This window comes from Mauremys mutica, chromosome 7, assembly GCF_020497125.1.
Source record: "Mauremys mutica isolate MM-2020 ecotype Southern chromosome 7, ASM2049712v1, whole genome shotgun sequence".
NCBI lineage: Eukaryota > Metazoa > Chordata > Testudines > Geoemydidae > Mauremys > Mauremys mutica.
The window spans coordinates 28,974,142-28,992,077 of record NC_059078.1 but is presented as its reverse complement, the minus strand read 5'-3'; the positions used below and the strand labels follow the sequence as shown (position 1 = coordinate 28,992,077).

Below are 17,936 nucleotides of genomic sequence, written 5' to 3'. Positions count from 1 at the left end.
ACTGCGTCAGCAAAAGGCTGCCTGTTTACACTGTGGAATGTAAAACCCAGGTGGCCTCGAGTTGAATACCAATCTGAGTGCTGTAAAGTGACAAAGAGCTTGCTTGCGAGATGCTCGGCTGGTGCAGGGGCCTCACCCCTTCTCCTCTGCAGGCTGCTCCTAAGAACTCAGATCTGAAGTCACAAGAGAAGGGAACCAAATCCTTTTCCCCCAAAATATTTTTCCTTTATTTTTGCATAACGTTTGTGTTTCCAGCTATAAATAGAAAATGCTTAGAAAGACGTTACAAAATTGTGCAGAGTGGACCAGAGCGCTACAGAACTTCTCACGTTACATCATTTCACATCCTCCTCTTTGTCCTCCTTAGCTGACGTAGGCCCTTGTGCTTGGCACTGCAGTTGAGCTGGTCCTGCATCAATCGGTGGCAGTGGCAGTCTCATTTTCAGAATCTAAAAAACAAAACCGCCACATTAGAGTACAGACCTAGTGTGTAAGGAATAAATCTTCATTAGAAGGTGCCTGTCTGCTGTGGGCATTTTAGGTGCCTTATGGAAGCAGAAGTCAATCACCCAAGAGAAGAATGACAACGTCCACTGTGGCATGCTGAAAGCTCTCTCAAATACCAGGATATTTTAAAGCTCCTGTATAGAGGGCTGTTCAAGCACATCTAAGCCATTCAATTGGGACCTAAGGTTCAGGGTGCAACCTTTTCCCTAACTTCTATATCACAATGGCTGGGAGCGTTCCAATCCCTCAGGAGGTGGCGATGGGGAAAACCAAAGAATGTGTCCAGAACTGGTGTCAGTGGATGGAAGAACACTAGATGGAGATTTCTTATTGTACTAGGGAAGTGAGGGGGAATCTGGTAAGTGCCCCATGCTAAAATGGTTGTTTGTTCTGAGTTATCACCACAGAGATCTCTGTCAGCTCAAAGCAGCATGAACCATGCCCCACATGTTATTGCAGCACAATTTGGAAATGGCGCATTTGCATTGGTGGGGCTACCCATGAACAAGGGGCTTCCTGCACCTGCAGGTTTGGCAGCATTGTCTGAACTGGCCCTAAAGAAAAAAGGCCAAGTCCATGGCCCCACGAAGACCTGGACTGCAGAGAAAGGGATAAACCAGGATGGCAGAACACCAGGTCTGAACAGCATCCTACAGGCCCTCCTACCTTCACCAGTGCAAGAGGGCGGGTAGGATACAATCAGTTCAGTAGGGCCCTGGAACCAAGTTCACGGAGCTTTAAAATGTCAGCTTCAAAACAAACTCAAATCATGCACCTCCAGGCGAGCACAGAGCAACACACAAGCAGAGACACCTTTTTCCCTCGTCGTGGTTCCACATATTCTGCATTCGCTACAGTCGCAGATCAGCCTTTTTTGGTAGCCCGCAGCGAAGTGCACTTAAGTCCTCCCGTCTACATCACAGAGGCAGGCACAGTGGTTATCAGAGCTGCAAGCCCGATTGGTTTATACAAGGCACAAAGTTTGCCAGGCTCTTTCAGTATAAAATAAGACTGATTGCTCTCTCTAAGACTGTAGGCTCTTCCGAGCAAGGCAAAGATGAAGGAGAAGGGTGTACCATACCAGCAGAGTGATTGGTACAGGTCTCGTTGGTTCCCATGGTGTTTTATATTAAATCCAATCTCTCCTTTCGCCCTCCCATCACTTCAGCTGCTCTGACCTGCCTGCACATGTGTCACTAACCCACTCTGAAAGGTAGTAAAAGCTGCCTTGACTGAGATTGACAGTCATTCTTCCACCTGCTTCTGATCAACGTCAAATTCTGCCTGGACTTGGCTCCACCACACTTTAGAACCTGATCTCCTGGAACAGAAGAGGAGTTATTTATTGGCCTCTGCCCATGAAGCTGTTGACAAAACAAAGCTGATCAAGAAGTAGCCAATGAGATAATTTCTCACACAGACCAGGGATCTGGGGCAAAATCGGTACTTGGTCCTGCTAGTGAAGGCAGGGGGCTGGACTTGATGACCTTTCAAGGTCCCTTCCAGTTCTAGGAGATTGGTATATCTCCAATTATTACCTTTATTACCTATCTACACAGCCTCCAAAATTTCACATCTAAGCTCATCAGGAGTCAGTCTCAAGAGTCTAGGCTGGGAAGTCATTTTAGCTGCCTCAGATCCATTCAGAAGCAACACCACAGAAGCCCCAGAATAGCCAAGGCCTTTGTAGTTCTCGAGAGAGCCGTACCGCCCGGGCTTCATAATTGCAGGCCAGAGCCCAGCTTAAAAAAAGTATATAAAAAAAAATCTAAGATTAGAAATAAAAGATTCAATAAATAATAAAAAAAATACTAGAATCAAACACTCTAAGCACCATCTGGTCAGCCTTGTTTGTTCCTTTGTCAGCTCCCCAACCACACAACAAGATCCGCATCCCCTACTGACAATGAAAACATTTGTGTGTATTCATGACTGCCTCCTATGCAGAGAGACTTACTACACAATTCATCACACACGAATTACTCCAGCACCCAGCATCTTCTACAAATGGTGCAATAAGTCTAGGACGGAAAAGGGAAGAAGGATGCAGGAAACCTTACAAGTTATTTAAGACTCTGCCGTGAACTATTTAGTTTGTGACCCCTATCTCAAGGCCAATCGCTTCAGGAAAAATACCCAACTGACCTCAGCAGGCTGGCAATGATTCAGGAACTCCACAGGTTTTTGCCATATATATTAGGGCAAAAATGGCACCTGAACCCTGCTGGTCTAGACCTCGAACCTCTGCTTATTTTGAGAAAGAAAAATCACATTGACTCAGAGCATTGAAAAACTGGGAAATCCGATTAGAACTTTTCATGGGTGACTTGCAAAGATGTTGGAAGGATGGTCACTCTTCTATTCAAATACCACCTACGTACACACGCTATTCGGGGGTTTCATTCCAAGTCTGTGGGTTTTTTTTTTGTAGGTTTAATACATCCCATTGTTTTCTCCAGTGAGAATACTGCACAGGAGAATCTTTACCTTGCCGAGATCAGGAAATTTAAATCTCCAGTTTGAAAACAATCAGCAATTCCACAAATCTGACCCCAGGGGTCTCACGCTGGGCACCCAGAAAATGAGGAGCACGCAGTAGCCACCTGTGAAGTTCGGTTTAAGTGACCTGCCCAGCATCAGATAGGATCTTTGTGGCAGAGCAGAATCTAGTTATCCAGGGCAGCATTCATATGTCTAAGCCACAAAAGACCATCCGTTCTCTTCCTGCAGTCCCCTGCCTCAGTCCCTACACAACTAAGAACCTCTAACCTCACTCCTGTTCCTGTTTTCTCTTTCGTTGTCTCCAGTACTCAGATGTGGCCTGGGCCTAGTGGTTCCTCCCCCTTAGTTGAGGGGACAGACCTTTAGACTTGGGCAGGCCTAGGCCCGCCTCTCCCAGTCCTGCAAATAGTACACAACTAACTTTTGCTCCCAATGAAGTAGGGGTCCTACAGCCAACAGACTGATTCACTACACAATCCTGACTCATTCTTAGAGCAGGTCCATCACATGCCCTTAATGAGACAGGTATCTTGTTGACCAAAATAGGATGTGACCCTGTAATGAAAGCCTGTCGTAATGCAAACACACAAGGGAACCGAGTTAAAATTGCACAGGCAACTTAATTATGGTATTTGCTAACTGGTGGGTGCTCGACTTTGCCACTTTTATGCTTTTAACTTTTAAAAAAATGTTATCTCCTAAGCTTTTAAAAGCTTAAACGTTGGGAAAAAAAGCAAAAAAACCCAACAACAACAAAAAACTTCTATCACAGGGATCCATCCTGGCCCTTCACATGGGACCTCAGCAGGGCTGGGCTCTTTAGTTCCATGGCACATTCTCTACCATAGGAACTAACAGAGTAACTAGTAGCAGTAGAAGGCTATTATCTTCTGTGTTGTCCTGGCATGACAGGGGGATAAGGGACACATTATGCCAGTGAGATTCAGGGATACTTGCTAGACCGTAGAGGAATGGTGAGCCAAAGGGATAATGGGTTCCCTCCTGGGTTCTGTAAGGGAGAGGTCTCTAGTGGGCAAAGACACGTCTGCTTCTAACCCCACCTCCCCAGTTCATGACCCTGTCACCTGCCCTACTGGTATCTCCCCCAGCTGCTGCCCTGGGCCTCCCAATGGCTCCTGCTTCCCTCACTTGTATACTCCCCCATCCCTGCCTCCCGCCCACATCTTCTGTCCTCTCTGCTCCTGCCCTGCACTCTCAGCTCCTATCCCCTCTCCCTTGCTTCTCACCCCTTTGCAGTTGGGTCATTCGGCTTCCTCCTTCTTCTTGCTGTCTGGACACCAGCAGCAGGAGCACTGACAGCATGGGAGAATGTCTCCCTGCTCTTAGGGCTTGGCTACACTTACAAATTTGCAGTGCTGCAGCAGGGTGTGAAAACACACCCTGTCCAGCGCTGCAAATTGCGGCGCTGCAAAGTGCCAGTGTAGTCAAAGCGGCTCCCAGCGCTGTCTGTTATTCCCCACAGGGAGGTGGAGTACGGACAGCGCTGGGAGAGCTTTCTCCCAGCGCTGGCGCTTTGACTACACTTAGCGCTTCAAAGCGCTGCCGCAGCAGCGCTTTGAAGTGTAAGTGTAGCCAAAGCCTTAGTCATGGTGCCTGGCACCTCATTGCAGGGAAAGTCCTGCTCAGCCCCTGCAGCCCTGGATGGAGCATGCTCAGTCACTCTGTGGGGGTGACACATGCAGGGTCTGGTCTTCAAGGAGGAGCTGTGCAAGGATGGAGCATGCTCAATGCAGATGCAGTCTTCCAAGAATTTAGTTGCCAAACTCCAGCAAAGCTCTACGGCGCATGTGCAGGCAGATTTTTCAGAGGTTTATAATTTGGCCAGATGTGGGCAGATTTTCATGGGAATGACAAATGGCACACTGACGACACCAAGGGCAAGCACCCTGCAAATGTAGAGTCTCTGCTCCAAATGATGGAGACACTCCAGTTTCTCAATGGAAGTGTTGAAAGATTCCGCCCTCCCCTCCCAATCTCCTTCTCTGGAATGGCTGAGCTGCTTTATCTGCAACTTTTAAAATGTTCAGTCTTTGGCACACACCCAGTATGGAAAATTTCAGCCTGATCAGTTTAAGTTTGGCAATATTATAAGCAACTGAAACCAGCGTTTTATAATGGAAAATGTCAGGTAACCTTAACTATAGGCGGCACAGGTAATGACACTTACAATATCGATACAGATACACTCAGTTTCCTTTTCAAAGACTCAATATAAACACATGCAGCTGGCTAGAAACATTTGAGATAATATAGACATATTCTCTTGATTTCCCCCACTAGTTAGCTTAATGCTCTGCCAACAGTTCAGTATATCAGAGACAAAGAACGATTTTTGAGTAGCTACAAGTTGCATGTACAAAGAGCATATCCAATGGTTGGTACCCACAGAGGATTCTTTTGATGTCCTTACAGCCTCTAAAAGCTGGGCACACGTTAGATTTGGATCCCCTTGTTGACAATGAATAGTACCTAGCTTGATGAGCATTATCATTTATTCCACTGGAATGACTCAGAGCAAGATACTCGGCATGAGGAAAGACAGCAGAATTCAGCCCAAAGTTAGGAGCATGAAAGATCTCACCATGGCGACTGTCTGGATATCAAAATAAAGGATATTTTAATGAAGCTGTCAAATTCCATCTCCACTACTCTGCACCCCTCTCACTAGTTAAGAGCCGTCGCTCAGACATGTATATCACAAATCATTTTAAAAACACCATTGTAAAGAGTATGTTCAGGAAACAATACTGCTGTGTATGACTCACACTCAAAATTCACTTTTTTCAAAATTCAACACTCTTTGTAAACACAGTATTACTGACTCTTCTTGGACACACCATAGAGGACTGTATACATATATTCATGCAGCAACTACTTATTCTCTCTTGTGTGTTGTGGGTCTGGAAAAAAAGAGACCCGGGGTAGCCAGAGAACTGCAATACATATTTTAAAAGGAAGAAAAATTGAACTCAGGAGAGTCTCGGCCCTAATGGCTGCCCAGCTCACATACACAGGGAAGCTGAAAAATTGAAATAGATGCACCAAACGTCTGGTCCACAGTTACTTTCCTCCTCTCATCTCTGCAATGCAGTCTGTCTGAGTGAGAGAGTCTTGCAAGAGTGTGCATGGTGCACACAGTTAATATTTCAGGGCAGATTTTCATCAGTAGATGGTCACATCTACGTTATCACAGGCTGAGTTACAAGGGGAGCCTTGGTATTTCATCGGGGACATTTCACTCAAATTCAAGTGTCTCTTCCCACCATCTGCCTAGCTCTAGCAGCCTAATGGCCCTCCACAGAGTTGCTGGCCTGGTGCTGCAGTTCACTTAAGACAACCAATTGGAATGTCCGGCTGGGTTTACTTCCCAGTCTATGTGCAACGGAGCACCAGAAAAATTGAGGCAAGAGATGGCAAATAACATGACTGAAGAGGTGTGTGCTGTGCCTGTACCGACTCCTTCAGCTCCGTCTCACTTCCACTGCTGCATACCCTGGGACAGTGGCCGGTACAGGCAGCAGCCAAGACCTGGGAAAGGCAGCATTTGCCCCTTGAAAGGAACGGATGGCCTGGCTGGGAGGTGGAGGCCAGCTGTCAAGTGCAGTTAGAGAACAATCTGCTTCAAAGTTTTAGGAAAACACTAAGTTTGTCACACAGTTTTCAAGCACAAAATGTTTATTTTTCTTCTTTTTAATATATACAATCTCTTGGGGGTTTTAGTGCCACTGACTCTGTCAGTATACAAGGGGTGGACTATACATCAGGCAATAGCAACAAACTAAGATCCAGTGCAAGCTGAAGGAGAAATGATGTGAGAACATTTTCCATGTTTGCTCAGGTAGCATACAGACATGAATCTAAAGAAATAAATTAAAGATACATGTTACAGAGAACAGAAATCTCCTACTACAGTAAGTATTTTGCCCAGGCAGAAGACTCTGCATAATTGTCTATAAAATTCAATTCTAACTCAATGGATGGAATAATATATTTAAAGGGTACAAACAAAATAATTTAGACAGTTAAAATGCTCAAAGTACAACAGAACTATACAATTCACAGCTTGGCAGCACAAGACATCTCCACCCTTCAGCAGGTAATATAAAATGTCATTGCAGTAAAGAATCTAGAGCAGTGTGCCTTCAGATCTGACCATGTAATGTTTTGCTACCAGTGCCCATAATGATTTCCCTTAGTGTGTTCTAGTAAAATGAAACTTATCAGTAAATCAGTTTTAGTGGTTACCTTGTGCCTTTTGACTGAGAGGTGAAGATGCAGATTCTATGCATAGTAATGTGGACAAAAAGCAACTATCAAACAGAAGAGGTGTCCTTGCTACCTACAGTGCAAACTTAATTAAAATTGAAAAAAAATTAAAAAATTCAAACAAACCGTGGTCAAACACCAAAACCGAAGGATTCACTGTTCACACAGGAAAAATAAGAGCTTCACATTTAATTCCCTTTCAGTGCGAGTACTGTTAGCACTTCAGTGACAACAAATACCATTCTTAACCAATACTGCTGACAGAATTGAAGGGAGAGTACATGCAAGTACTATACTTACATACTTCTTACAGTAACCTGGAGATTGGTTCTCCTATAATCAAGATTTCATTTAGATTGTTCAGTGATGAAACATGCACGGATTTGTAATTTAACTGAATTAAACAAGCCCACTGGGGGAAATAAAATGTAATCAATTTGCTGCTGAACTAAAAGAAAGCAGCATTTGCCTGCCTGCTCCCTGTAACAAAAATAAGTTGTCATCTGCAACAAATATACCAACAACGGCATAACGGAAGGAAATGCATGGCCCAAAGCGATTCCCTATACTTATGTACAACGTACCTTCATCGCTCTCGTAAATGCTTCTATTTTAAAATGCATATATTTCACTACTCATTGTACAAATGCAAATGGATTTAGATCAGCGTCTCAGTCAAACCAATCTTACCTTGCAAACTTCTGAAAAGCCTTAAAAATTTAAATTCAACCCACTAATTAAAATAAAAGCATTTACAGTAGAAAATGGAACGAAACTAATCAAGAGCATCAATTGTAAACCTTCAGTATTTTTGCAAATAAAAAAAAATAAAAATTGAAACTCACAAGCAGATTGTAAATAAAATACACCTTTTAAATATTTTTACATCTCTTTCCAGCTGGGACTGAAAAGCTTAAATTCAAGGCACTGTACTCCTGCAAGGGTTAATACAATTTTGTAACCTTCAATTCAAGTATATTAACTTTAAAGATTGCAAGTGTAGAACACGGGAACACAAGAGAATAAAGTGTCTTTAGCAATGAAATTTAAGCAGATATTGCCATAACAAACAAACTTTCTTTCGTGAAAACATTTCACAGTGATTGCTTGATGCAGTGTATGGCTGTGTGTGCTATTAGGCCTGAACTGGGTGCCAGCAGTAGAACCATACCGCTTCAAACACATATGGCGTCTATAGGCTCAAAACACTCAGCATTCCAATTTTGAAATCATCATTATCTATCCAAAGGCAACAAAGCTATGTTATTTTCATGTTAGGGCTGGGTGGATTGACAGCAGGCTGCTGCAGTGACACTGGAAACATCTGCAAGCCAGTTTTGCCAAGAGCTGGAAACTGTGCAATGCTCTGAGCTCCTACAATCCCAGGTTGTGCTGTTGTGCCCGACCACTGTACTCCATAAACTGGCGTAGGGAAAACTCCTCCATATTGACAAAGAGGCATCACATAAGGTGTTACTGTGCCAGAAAGGGTAGTACCTGGCATAGGCACTGGCATGGCTGGCGAAACTCCAGGAGCTAACGCGGCTGACATAGGACAAGACACTGGAACAATGCACTTTTTCCCCACGCCTGTTCTTACTGAATTAACCTACAGAAAGACAAATAAAAAAAGCAAAGGTATTAAGCTGATCTTCTCCTCACTGACCAATGCAGCATTATATTTTCTGAACTATAAAAGTTGTGTAGAATTGGTCATTTTCAGCTCAGCGGTGGCAAGTGATTCAGCTCTTACGTTAGACTCGCTCCCTCAAGTGGCAAAGGCTTTGAATGACAGGGTGCACACCACCACACTCCACCGACCCTTTCTAACAGAAACCCCCTCTGAGCGAGACATAGATGGGAAAGGAATGCAAAGAATAACTTTGCACCAAGTTCCCTGGCCTCTCCACTATTAAACAGCTACCATTAGACTCTTCCGGGAGCCTCTGAAATAGTAAACTTTGCTCTCTCTCAGCCCGTGCAAGAACCAGGTGGGTTCTATTCACCCTCCAACTCTAAGGACAGGGTCGGTTTGGGAAATAAATTAATTTTTGATGTGGGAAAAAATGCAGATGCCTGTATACATAATAGCTGTGTCATCTCCCGAGCCTAAAGGGGGCAGGCAGGCCAGGGTGTGCCACTGAACCGGGGGGAGAACTCAACACAAAGCCACAAAAGCAATTTTTTGTAAAAGCTGATCTGTAAGATCCCCCAACTCCAGCTGGCACTTATGCCTGCCCGAGGAACAAAACCGGAGCCCAATCTCATGTTAAACTTCCTCAGTTCTTTAAAATCCCAGCACAACTTTTCAAAGGAGGGGGGGTTTAGCCCTTAGCAGTTCACCCTCATTGCTCACTGAAACAACGGTATTTGGAGTTTGCATGGTGGGGTGACAGAAAGGCTCTCTTTTCTGGGAATTATAAGATTAACAATAGAGCAAATATCACAGGAATGACTATGGTGCAAGACAATCTGGTCTCCCTATGGACTCAGTTAGTTTTAATTTCATATAACTTCCTGCATTGTTTGCGCCAAATCAGCACCTATTCCTGAAACACAAATACCGGTGTTTCTTTTAATTTGGAAATCTCAATATGGAACAGGTCAAATGGGTAAGACTGGCTCAAGTGGGGAATTTTTAAGGATAAAAAAGCAAGTATGAGTAAGACAGAAAGGTGTGTGTGGGGTGGTTACTTTAAAAATAAAATAAAATATAAAAAACTATCAGTGATGTCATCGAGTGACTTTTTGCTTTTGGGGCTGGAACATCTAGCTGTAAAACAAAACCCTGATTTGTAACAGTGCAGAAATATTTAATGGCTTTTTGTTTGCTTAACTTCATCTCAAGTGAAGTTTGAGTCTGACTGTGTGTTATCAATATATTAAAATATATATGACACCTGTATGGTGGGTTTTAAAATCAGTGATGCAGCAAACTCCCCCACTAAAAATAATGGCATGAACCAGGGTTCTTTTAACTTTTTTGATTCTTTTACATTGTTAATTTTGTCAAAACTATTGGTATAATTTATAGCAGTCAAAATATAGCCAATTGAAAAGCAACAACAAAACAACATGAACTGAGAACATATCTATAGGACAGGATGATTTAAAAAAAATGTTATTTAAGCCCATATTTTAAGATACTAAAAATGGTGTTTTCAAGCAAACTAGATTGTTCTAAGTAACTGACAACAGATTTACTGCGTACATGCTTCACTCCAACTTACAATTGATTATACTGCCCTAGTAAGCAATAGACTATATAACATTATTGGAAGTCACTAAATGGCACTATTGCAGAGGGTTCTGCTACCTCTGCTTACCTGAATGTATAAGAATCAGAACTTAAAGAAATGCTTATTGTCAGCTGCGATACAGTTCTTTTTATATACTGAGAAGTATGGTTATACCTTGGTGTGTGTATGTTTCTTGCTCTCTCTCAACTACATCACTCTTGGTCACAGCTGCTTCTTATAGATTATACCCATAGAGGTGGACATAACATTATCTTGTGCCCAAAAAATAAACCCCACACATGCAGACTATGTCTTGTAAAGTCATGACAGATTCATGTTAACATTTTGAGGACTTCTCTACTACTTAGTGCAGGGGTAGGCAACCTATGGCACGGGTGCTGAAGGCGGCACTCGAGCTGATTTTCAGTGGCACTCACACTGCCCGGGTCCTGGCCACCGGTCCGGGGGACTCTGCATTTTAATTTAATTTTAAATGAAGCTTCTGAAACATTTTAAAAACCTTATTTACTTTACATACAACAACAGTTTAGTTATATATTATAGACTTATAGAAAGAGACCTTCTAAAAATGTTAAAATGTATTACCAGCATGCGAAACCTTAAATTAGAGTGAATAAATGAAGACTCGGCACACGGCTTCTGAAAGGTTGCCGACCCCCGACTTAGTGCATCCTGCCAGAAAATGACCAAATGAACACTTTATTATGGCTGCACTCCAGCTATTGCCTCTTTCTCCATGTATAGGAGGTTGACTGTCAAACTATTTTTCAGCAACCTTTTTTGTGATTCTCCAGCTGAACCTCGAAAGAATATCTTCATTGATAATCCTCAAATGTTTTCAGCAGGACTCTTGCATCTCTCAGCATCTTCTGAGTGTGATGTCACAACCCACACCCCTGCCAGGGCCTTCAGAACCGTGCCGTGGAGTGGAGCAAGTGATTCTAGAATCAGTGAAGCCATGGACTTTCATTCTCTGTGCTCACTTAGTGCATAAAATTCAAGGCAAAACCTGGCCAAATCTGAAATCCTTGTCCAAATACTGACCAGCAGCTTGAATATCTGTGTCATGAGGAAAGGTAAGGCTGTGAACAGGTCAGCTGGGTATTTCATTCAGTCTGAGGATCAGCTGGGTATTTCATTAAATCTGTCTGAGGACCAGGCAGCTATTCCCACTGATGCACACTTGAGGCTCAAGACATAGCAAGGCACTGCTGGGGTTTTATCAGGTAAGCCACCCAGTGAACTGTAAACATACACCAATAGTTCCAAATAAGAGTTGGAGGACCCCATAACTTATCGTTCTAGTGTCAATTTCAGAGTTGGATTCACAGCTGAGGTTGAATTATGTCACTATTTCTCCCCTCACCTCCTGAGATGGCCAACTCCATGCTGATAGAAGCCATTTTCAAATAATTAGATACTTGCTGGACCAGATGTCCTATTCTGCTGGCTAATTTATTGTCAGCAAAGCTGGCTACATCCATTAGTGCCAGTTACTCATTTGGACGGAAGTTCTGATGCAGGCTCATTTTTACCGTGTCCTGATGACTCCTGGATATGCATTGCTCAGCAATGATGAGTGTGTGATGCTAAAACAGAAGGCACTGTGTAACTACAGGGAGTCTTTTTATTTGTAATAGCATTTCCTGATACGAGCATCTGAAACATACCTTGAAATACTTCTGGTTGGCATGGATCACATATTTTATACTGAAGTTGTCTTGGGAGGCGTAGGACTATCAGATGCTGGTGTCCTGGTGCAAATGGTACAAACACCAGAACTTTGTTTCATTCATTCGGTTAAGAAGTGTGAGAATGTGTGCATGAGAACCATAACAGTCTTTGAAGAATATTTTGGAGTTTTGTCTCCTAGCTCATTGACAATGTTTCCGAAAAAGCTAGGTTCTCTGGGATGAGAAAGAAGTAGAGATGTGCCTTTACTTTCTGTCTGATTCTTATACACCGTACCATGACAAGTGGTCAGTGGTACAGAATCACATGGCTAATCCTATTCTGAACGGATTTTACATAATTCACAGTGTTTCCCTATCGGCTTCATTTTATGTTTCTTTCTGCTTTTTGTTCTAGACATTTTGTTTATTAAGCTAGTCTGGGCGTAACCATGCTGGATAAACAAACACATAGTTCTCACAATGAATGGCTCCACCAGATGCGTTGCAAAATTGCATCTAAAGTCACACGTGATACAAATAACTTCCCTGGCAGAGAAATTTAGAAAAGAAGTGAATTATGCTAAACCGAATTAAGGCCACTTCAATTCCGAACAAGAATGTCCACACAGGGGTTTAATGCAGTTTAATTAATTCACTTTAAATTCACACCTTTAATTGGCTCAGATTAATTTTCCTGAGTGGCTCATATAGACAAGCCCTTAATGAAGTTTTTAGACATGCTAAAAAGCATTTATGAATAAAATGTTATTGAGAGGGAAGGAGGTGAGCAAGTCATTTTTCTTTCTTCCTCCCTTGATAATCTTTCCCCATCACATACACTGTACTTATCTTACTTTAACCACATTCATAACTACGCAAACAATGCATAATTATACATTGGGAAACAGAGTCAACACAGATGACATGTCTATATGATACATAAAGCTACCTGACATGCAGTAGCTGAAGTGAACATAGGACAAACTTTAAGAAACCCCCATGGCCAATGCAACCAAGCCGTAGAGAACAGAGGGAAAAAACTGATGCAGGCTTCCATCCAAAGTCCACCCATTCTGCTGGAACATGGCATGCCCTGGTTCTCTCAAATGGAGTAATGGAAGCTCCTCCTCTTGCCAGCTTCCCCACCACTCACAACTGCAATCCACTCACAACGCTACAGCTAAACAGATCTTCCTTTCCTGGTGTGTCGGCTCTGCCAGCATCCCTCTGCTCTAACCCCCTCAATCACTTCCTGTCTAGCTACACCTCAAGGCTGTGTACAGCTCCACTCCTGCCACATCTCAACCCTTCCTTCCACATAGCCCCTCCCCCTTTGCGTACTACACCTTCCCAAGTCTTCTGACCTTTATAAACCTCTGGTCTCTTCAGTGGTGTGGGAACTGGGGTGTTGCCACACTCCCTGGCTTGAAGTAGTAACACGAACACCAAATACATGGTTTCCATCATCAGCCCCCCCTGGCCCAGAACCCCTAGGTCTCTCCCGTGGCTTTTCCACACTCCCGCTTACACCAGGAAGAACAGTCACACTCCTGAGCACTGCAGTGATCACCTCCCTCCCCTTCAGATCCTTCCTTGGCCTTTTACTGCCATCCTTCCCCTTCTCCACTGCTCTCCTCTCCTGTGCCCGGTATACTCCTAAACATTAACTTACCAAGTACATCGACACACGAACAACAGTAAAACAAACAAAATGGAGATAAGTGGCAGGAAGCAGGAAACCGTTGTCTTTTTTTCTGCTCCACCTCTTTTGCCTCGTCTTTTCTTGCCAGACTAGGTCTAATGTGTCAGTCACACCTAGTGTGAGAGAGATTGGTGTATATACCCTATTTGAGAGAGATTAAGTCTGGTCAGTTCTCTCAGTGCAGCCCGAGAAGATTTTTACTTCAACCAAACTTGGTGGGGTGAGTATGATTGCGGTCATATGTAGATATACTACTAACTGTAATAATCTAGTATAACCACCACCAAACAGGATATGGCTAGTGCTGGTGGCTAAGATGAGTAGAACTGGGATGTCACTCCACACACAGACTCCTCTTTCCTCCTGTTATTAGACAAGAGATCAAAATACCAAGGGGTATGAAACAATTGAGAACTGGCATCAGATGGTCCTGTCAATGCCCACTTACTTGGCATCTAGACAAGTGAGATGTAGGGAAAGCCAGTAGGACAGACGGGGGAGGATAGTGAGTAGTGGATTCTGTTCAAGCACAGATTTAATTACAGTTCCATTATTCTTCCAAGCCAACCGATACGGAACACAGCAAAACAAATGCTGACAATCTCCCTTCCCTGTCCTTGTCCCTATGCCTACTTCAGAATTCTTGCTTCCTAGACAGTCAACTAGCTAAAACAAAGCTCAAACAGATGTAGGAAGTTTTGGTAACAGACAAGCTTTATGACACATCACATGCCAGTGACAGAAATGAGGCTGCACCTTTTATAGAGCAATCATATCACCGACAAACATTTTTTTCTGCTCACAGCTTTCCTTTGTGGGTGTTTCTTTTATAAGCATTTAGAGCTCACGTAGTGGCAGGAAGGAAAGCCCCTAGTTAATGAATCCCTTGGTCCCCTGTCATCTTCAGGTAATACATTTATCCAAAGAACATTCAATGGACTTTATACATAAGGCAGTTTTGATGTTACTTGCTGCATTTCCTATGTTTTTGTTACCTACAAGAGATGGTTATCAGTACTTGTCCAGCATGGATTAGCAGTAGTAAAAATTTTCTTATTAGGTGGTTTGACATCAATACCTACTGATTATCTCCCTTTACATTTCTACATATACTGTTGAATGATCAGTTTTCATGCACATTTCCTGTCTGAAAGGGAGTAAGTCACATGAAAGCTCAGATGAAGACACTCTACCGGTGTTGGAGTGTTCCATACCACTACTGAAAACTGGAAGGTGTTTTTCTAAAAAAAGGGTAAAGGGTAGTGACTATATTTCATAGCAGACTCAAAGTGCCAGGCAACATGGTGTGGTTTACTGTAGGAATTTTCATTTTAATAGGAACAAAACAGAAAGCTATTCCTTTTCCCCCTGGAAGGGAAAGTTAAAGTCCTCCTTTGCCAGCCCAGTCTCATGTATTGTCTACTATGCTTCCAACTATGGAGAGAGGGAAATTAAGAATGAGAAAAACACTGTACATCTGTATGCAATTTGTCAAGCACATCCACCAACATTTCAAAGAGCTGTTAGTTGACTTCCCCTTAAAAGATCAGCTCTCGCTTTAAAAAGTTACCTGTAATATCTTGTACTCACACCGCAAACCATTTGCCTATGGCAATAAAAGGACCTTAAGGGCAACAGAAATGTTGTCTCAGGAAAAAATACAGAGTTTGCTGACCATGTTATAGGCTGAGCTCTGGCTTCATGTGTGCAACTCCTATTAACATTAATGGAGGTTCTGAATAGAAAACAGGCACAATGAAGATGTACAGATTTAGATGGAAGAGACTTTCTAGCCCATCTAGTCTATCCTCTGCCAATGCAAGTTTGTCCCAATGTTACATCATGATTGCTTTGCCCAGTTAAATAAATACTAGACTGACTCCGGTGGTAGGACTGCCACAGATGTCTTTAGAACCTAAAAATGGCCATACTGGGTCAGACCAATAGCTCATCTAGCCCAGTATCCTGTCTCTGACGGTGATCAGTGCCAGATGCTTCAGAGGGAATGAACAGGCAATAATCAAGAGATCCACCTCCTGTTGTCCAGTCTCAGCATCTGGCAGTCAGAGGGTTAGGGACACCCCTGTAATGGGGTTGCGTCTCTGACCATCTTGGCTAATAGCCACTGATGGACCTATCTTCCATAAATATATATAATTCTTTTTTGAACCCAGTTATATTTCTGGCCTTCACAACATTGCCTGGCAATGAGTTCCACAGGTTGACTGTGTGTTGTGTGAAGTACTTCCTTTTGCTTGTTTTAAACATGCTGCCTATTAAGTTCATTGGGTGACCACTGGATCTTGTGTTATGTGAAGGAGTAAATAACACTTCCTTATTCATTTTTTCCACACTATTCATGATTTTATAGATCTTTATCCTATAGACCCTTAGTCATCTCTTTTCCAAGCAGAACAGTCCCAGTTTTTTTAATCTCTCCTCATATGGAAGTTGTTTCATATCCTTAATCATTTATGTGGTCCTTCTGTTTACTGTTTCTAATACATCTTTTTTGAGATGAGATGGCCAGAATTGCATGCAGTATTCAAGGTGTGGGTGTACTATGGTTTTATATTGTAACATTTTGATATTTTCTCTTATCTGTTTCCTATTGCTTCCTAACATTGTTAGCGTTTTTGACTGCTGCTGCACATTGAACAGATGTTTCCAGAGTACTATCCAGTGACTCCAATACCTCTTTCTTGAGTGGTAACAGCTAATTTAGACCCCATCATTTTTATGTATAGTTGGGATTATGTTTTCCAATGTGCATTTCTTTGCATTTATCAACATTGGGCAACAAAATGGCAGATGAAATTCAATCACCCAGTTTTGTGAGATTCTTTTGTAGTTCTTCAGTCTGCTATCTTGAGTAATTTTGCATCATCTGCAAACTTTGCCACCTCACTGTTTACACCTTTTTTTCAGATCATTTATGAATATGTTGAACAGTGCTGGTCCCAGTACAGATCCTTGGGGGACACCGCTACATACCTCTCTTCAATGTGAAAACTGACCATTTACTCCTACTCTTTGTTTCCTGTTTGGATCCATGAGAGGACCTTCCCCCTTATCCTATGACTGCTTAGTTTGCTTAACAGCCTTTGGTGAGGAGCCTTACCAAAGGCTTTCTGAAAGTCCAGGTACACTATATCCACTGTATCACCCTTGATCATGTGTTTGTTGACCCCCTCAAAGAATTTTAATAGATTGGTGAGACAAGATTTCCCTTTACAAATGCTGTGTTGACTTCCCTAACTAATCATGTTCATTTATGTGTCTTATAATTCTGTTCTGCACTATAGTTTCAACCAATTTGCCTGGTAATAAAGTTACACTTACTGGCCTGTAGTTGCCAGAATTCCCTCTGGAACCTTTTTAAAAAAATTGGTGTCACATTAGGTATCCTCCAGTCATCTGGTACAGAGGCTGATTTAAGTGATAGGTTACATACCACAGCTAGTAGTTCTGCAATTTCATATTTGAGTTCTTCAGAACTCTTGGGTGAATACCATCTGGTCCTGGTGACTTATTACTGTTTAATGTATCAATTTGTTCCCAAATCTCCTCTATGGACACTTCAATCTGGGACCGTTCCTCAGATTTGCCACCTAAAAAGAATGGGTCAGGGGTGGGAATCTCACTGATGTCCTCTGCATCGATGACTGATGCACAGAATTCATCTAGCTTCTCTGCAATGGCCTGGTCTTCCTTGTAGGATTTGAGTTCCAATTTTTAAAAGATGTCTTTTTGCTTCCAACAGCCTCTTTTACTCTGTTGTTTAGCCAAGGTGGCTATTTTTTTTTGGTCCTCTTTTTTTTTTTTTTTCTGTAAGAGATTTGATTGGATCATCTAGTCAATCTCCTGTATATCACAGGCTAGGGAATTTCACCGATTTATCCATGCATTGAGCAAATGACTTGTGTTTGACTAAAGCAAGAAAGGCATTCAGTCTTGAACGGAGGATGTCAAGAGATGTAGAATCCACATCCCTTCCTTGGGAGT

General features: G+C 42.6%; 1 protein-coding gene across 11 annotated transcripts in view; it reads right to left on the bottom strand.

The window, feature by feature from the left end:
• Positions 1–215: 215 nt before the first annotated feature.
• WNK2 (WNK lysine deficient protein kinase 2) overlaps positions 216–17,936 on the bottom strand; it is a 172,406-nt gene continuing 154,685 nt past the window's right edge. For 7 of the 11 annotated variants that reach the window (XM_045024209.1, XM_045024203.1, XM_045024207.1 and 4 more), the window contains one exon: positions 6,720–8,905. In XM_045024209.1, the coding sequence (XP_044880144.1) occupies positions 8,555–8,905 (351 nt within the window). In that variant the 3' untranslated portion in view covers positions 6,720–8,554. Of the gene's footprint in view, positions 450–6,719; positions 8,906–17,936 lie in introns of those variants that run through there. The other 4 variants (XM_045024205.1, XR_006581073.1, XM_045024206.1 and 1 more) reach the window with 4 other exon arrangements.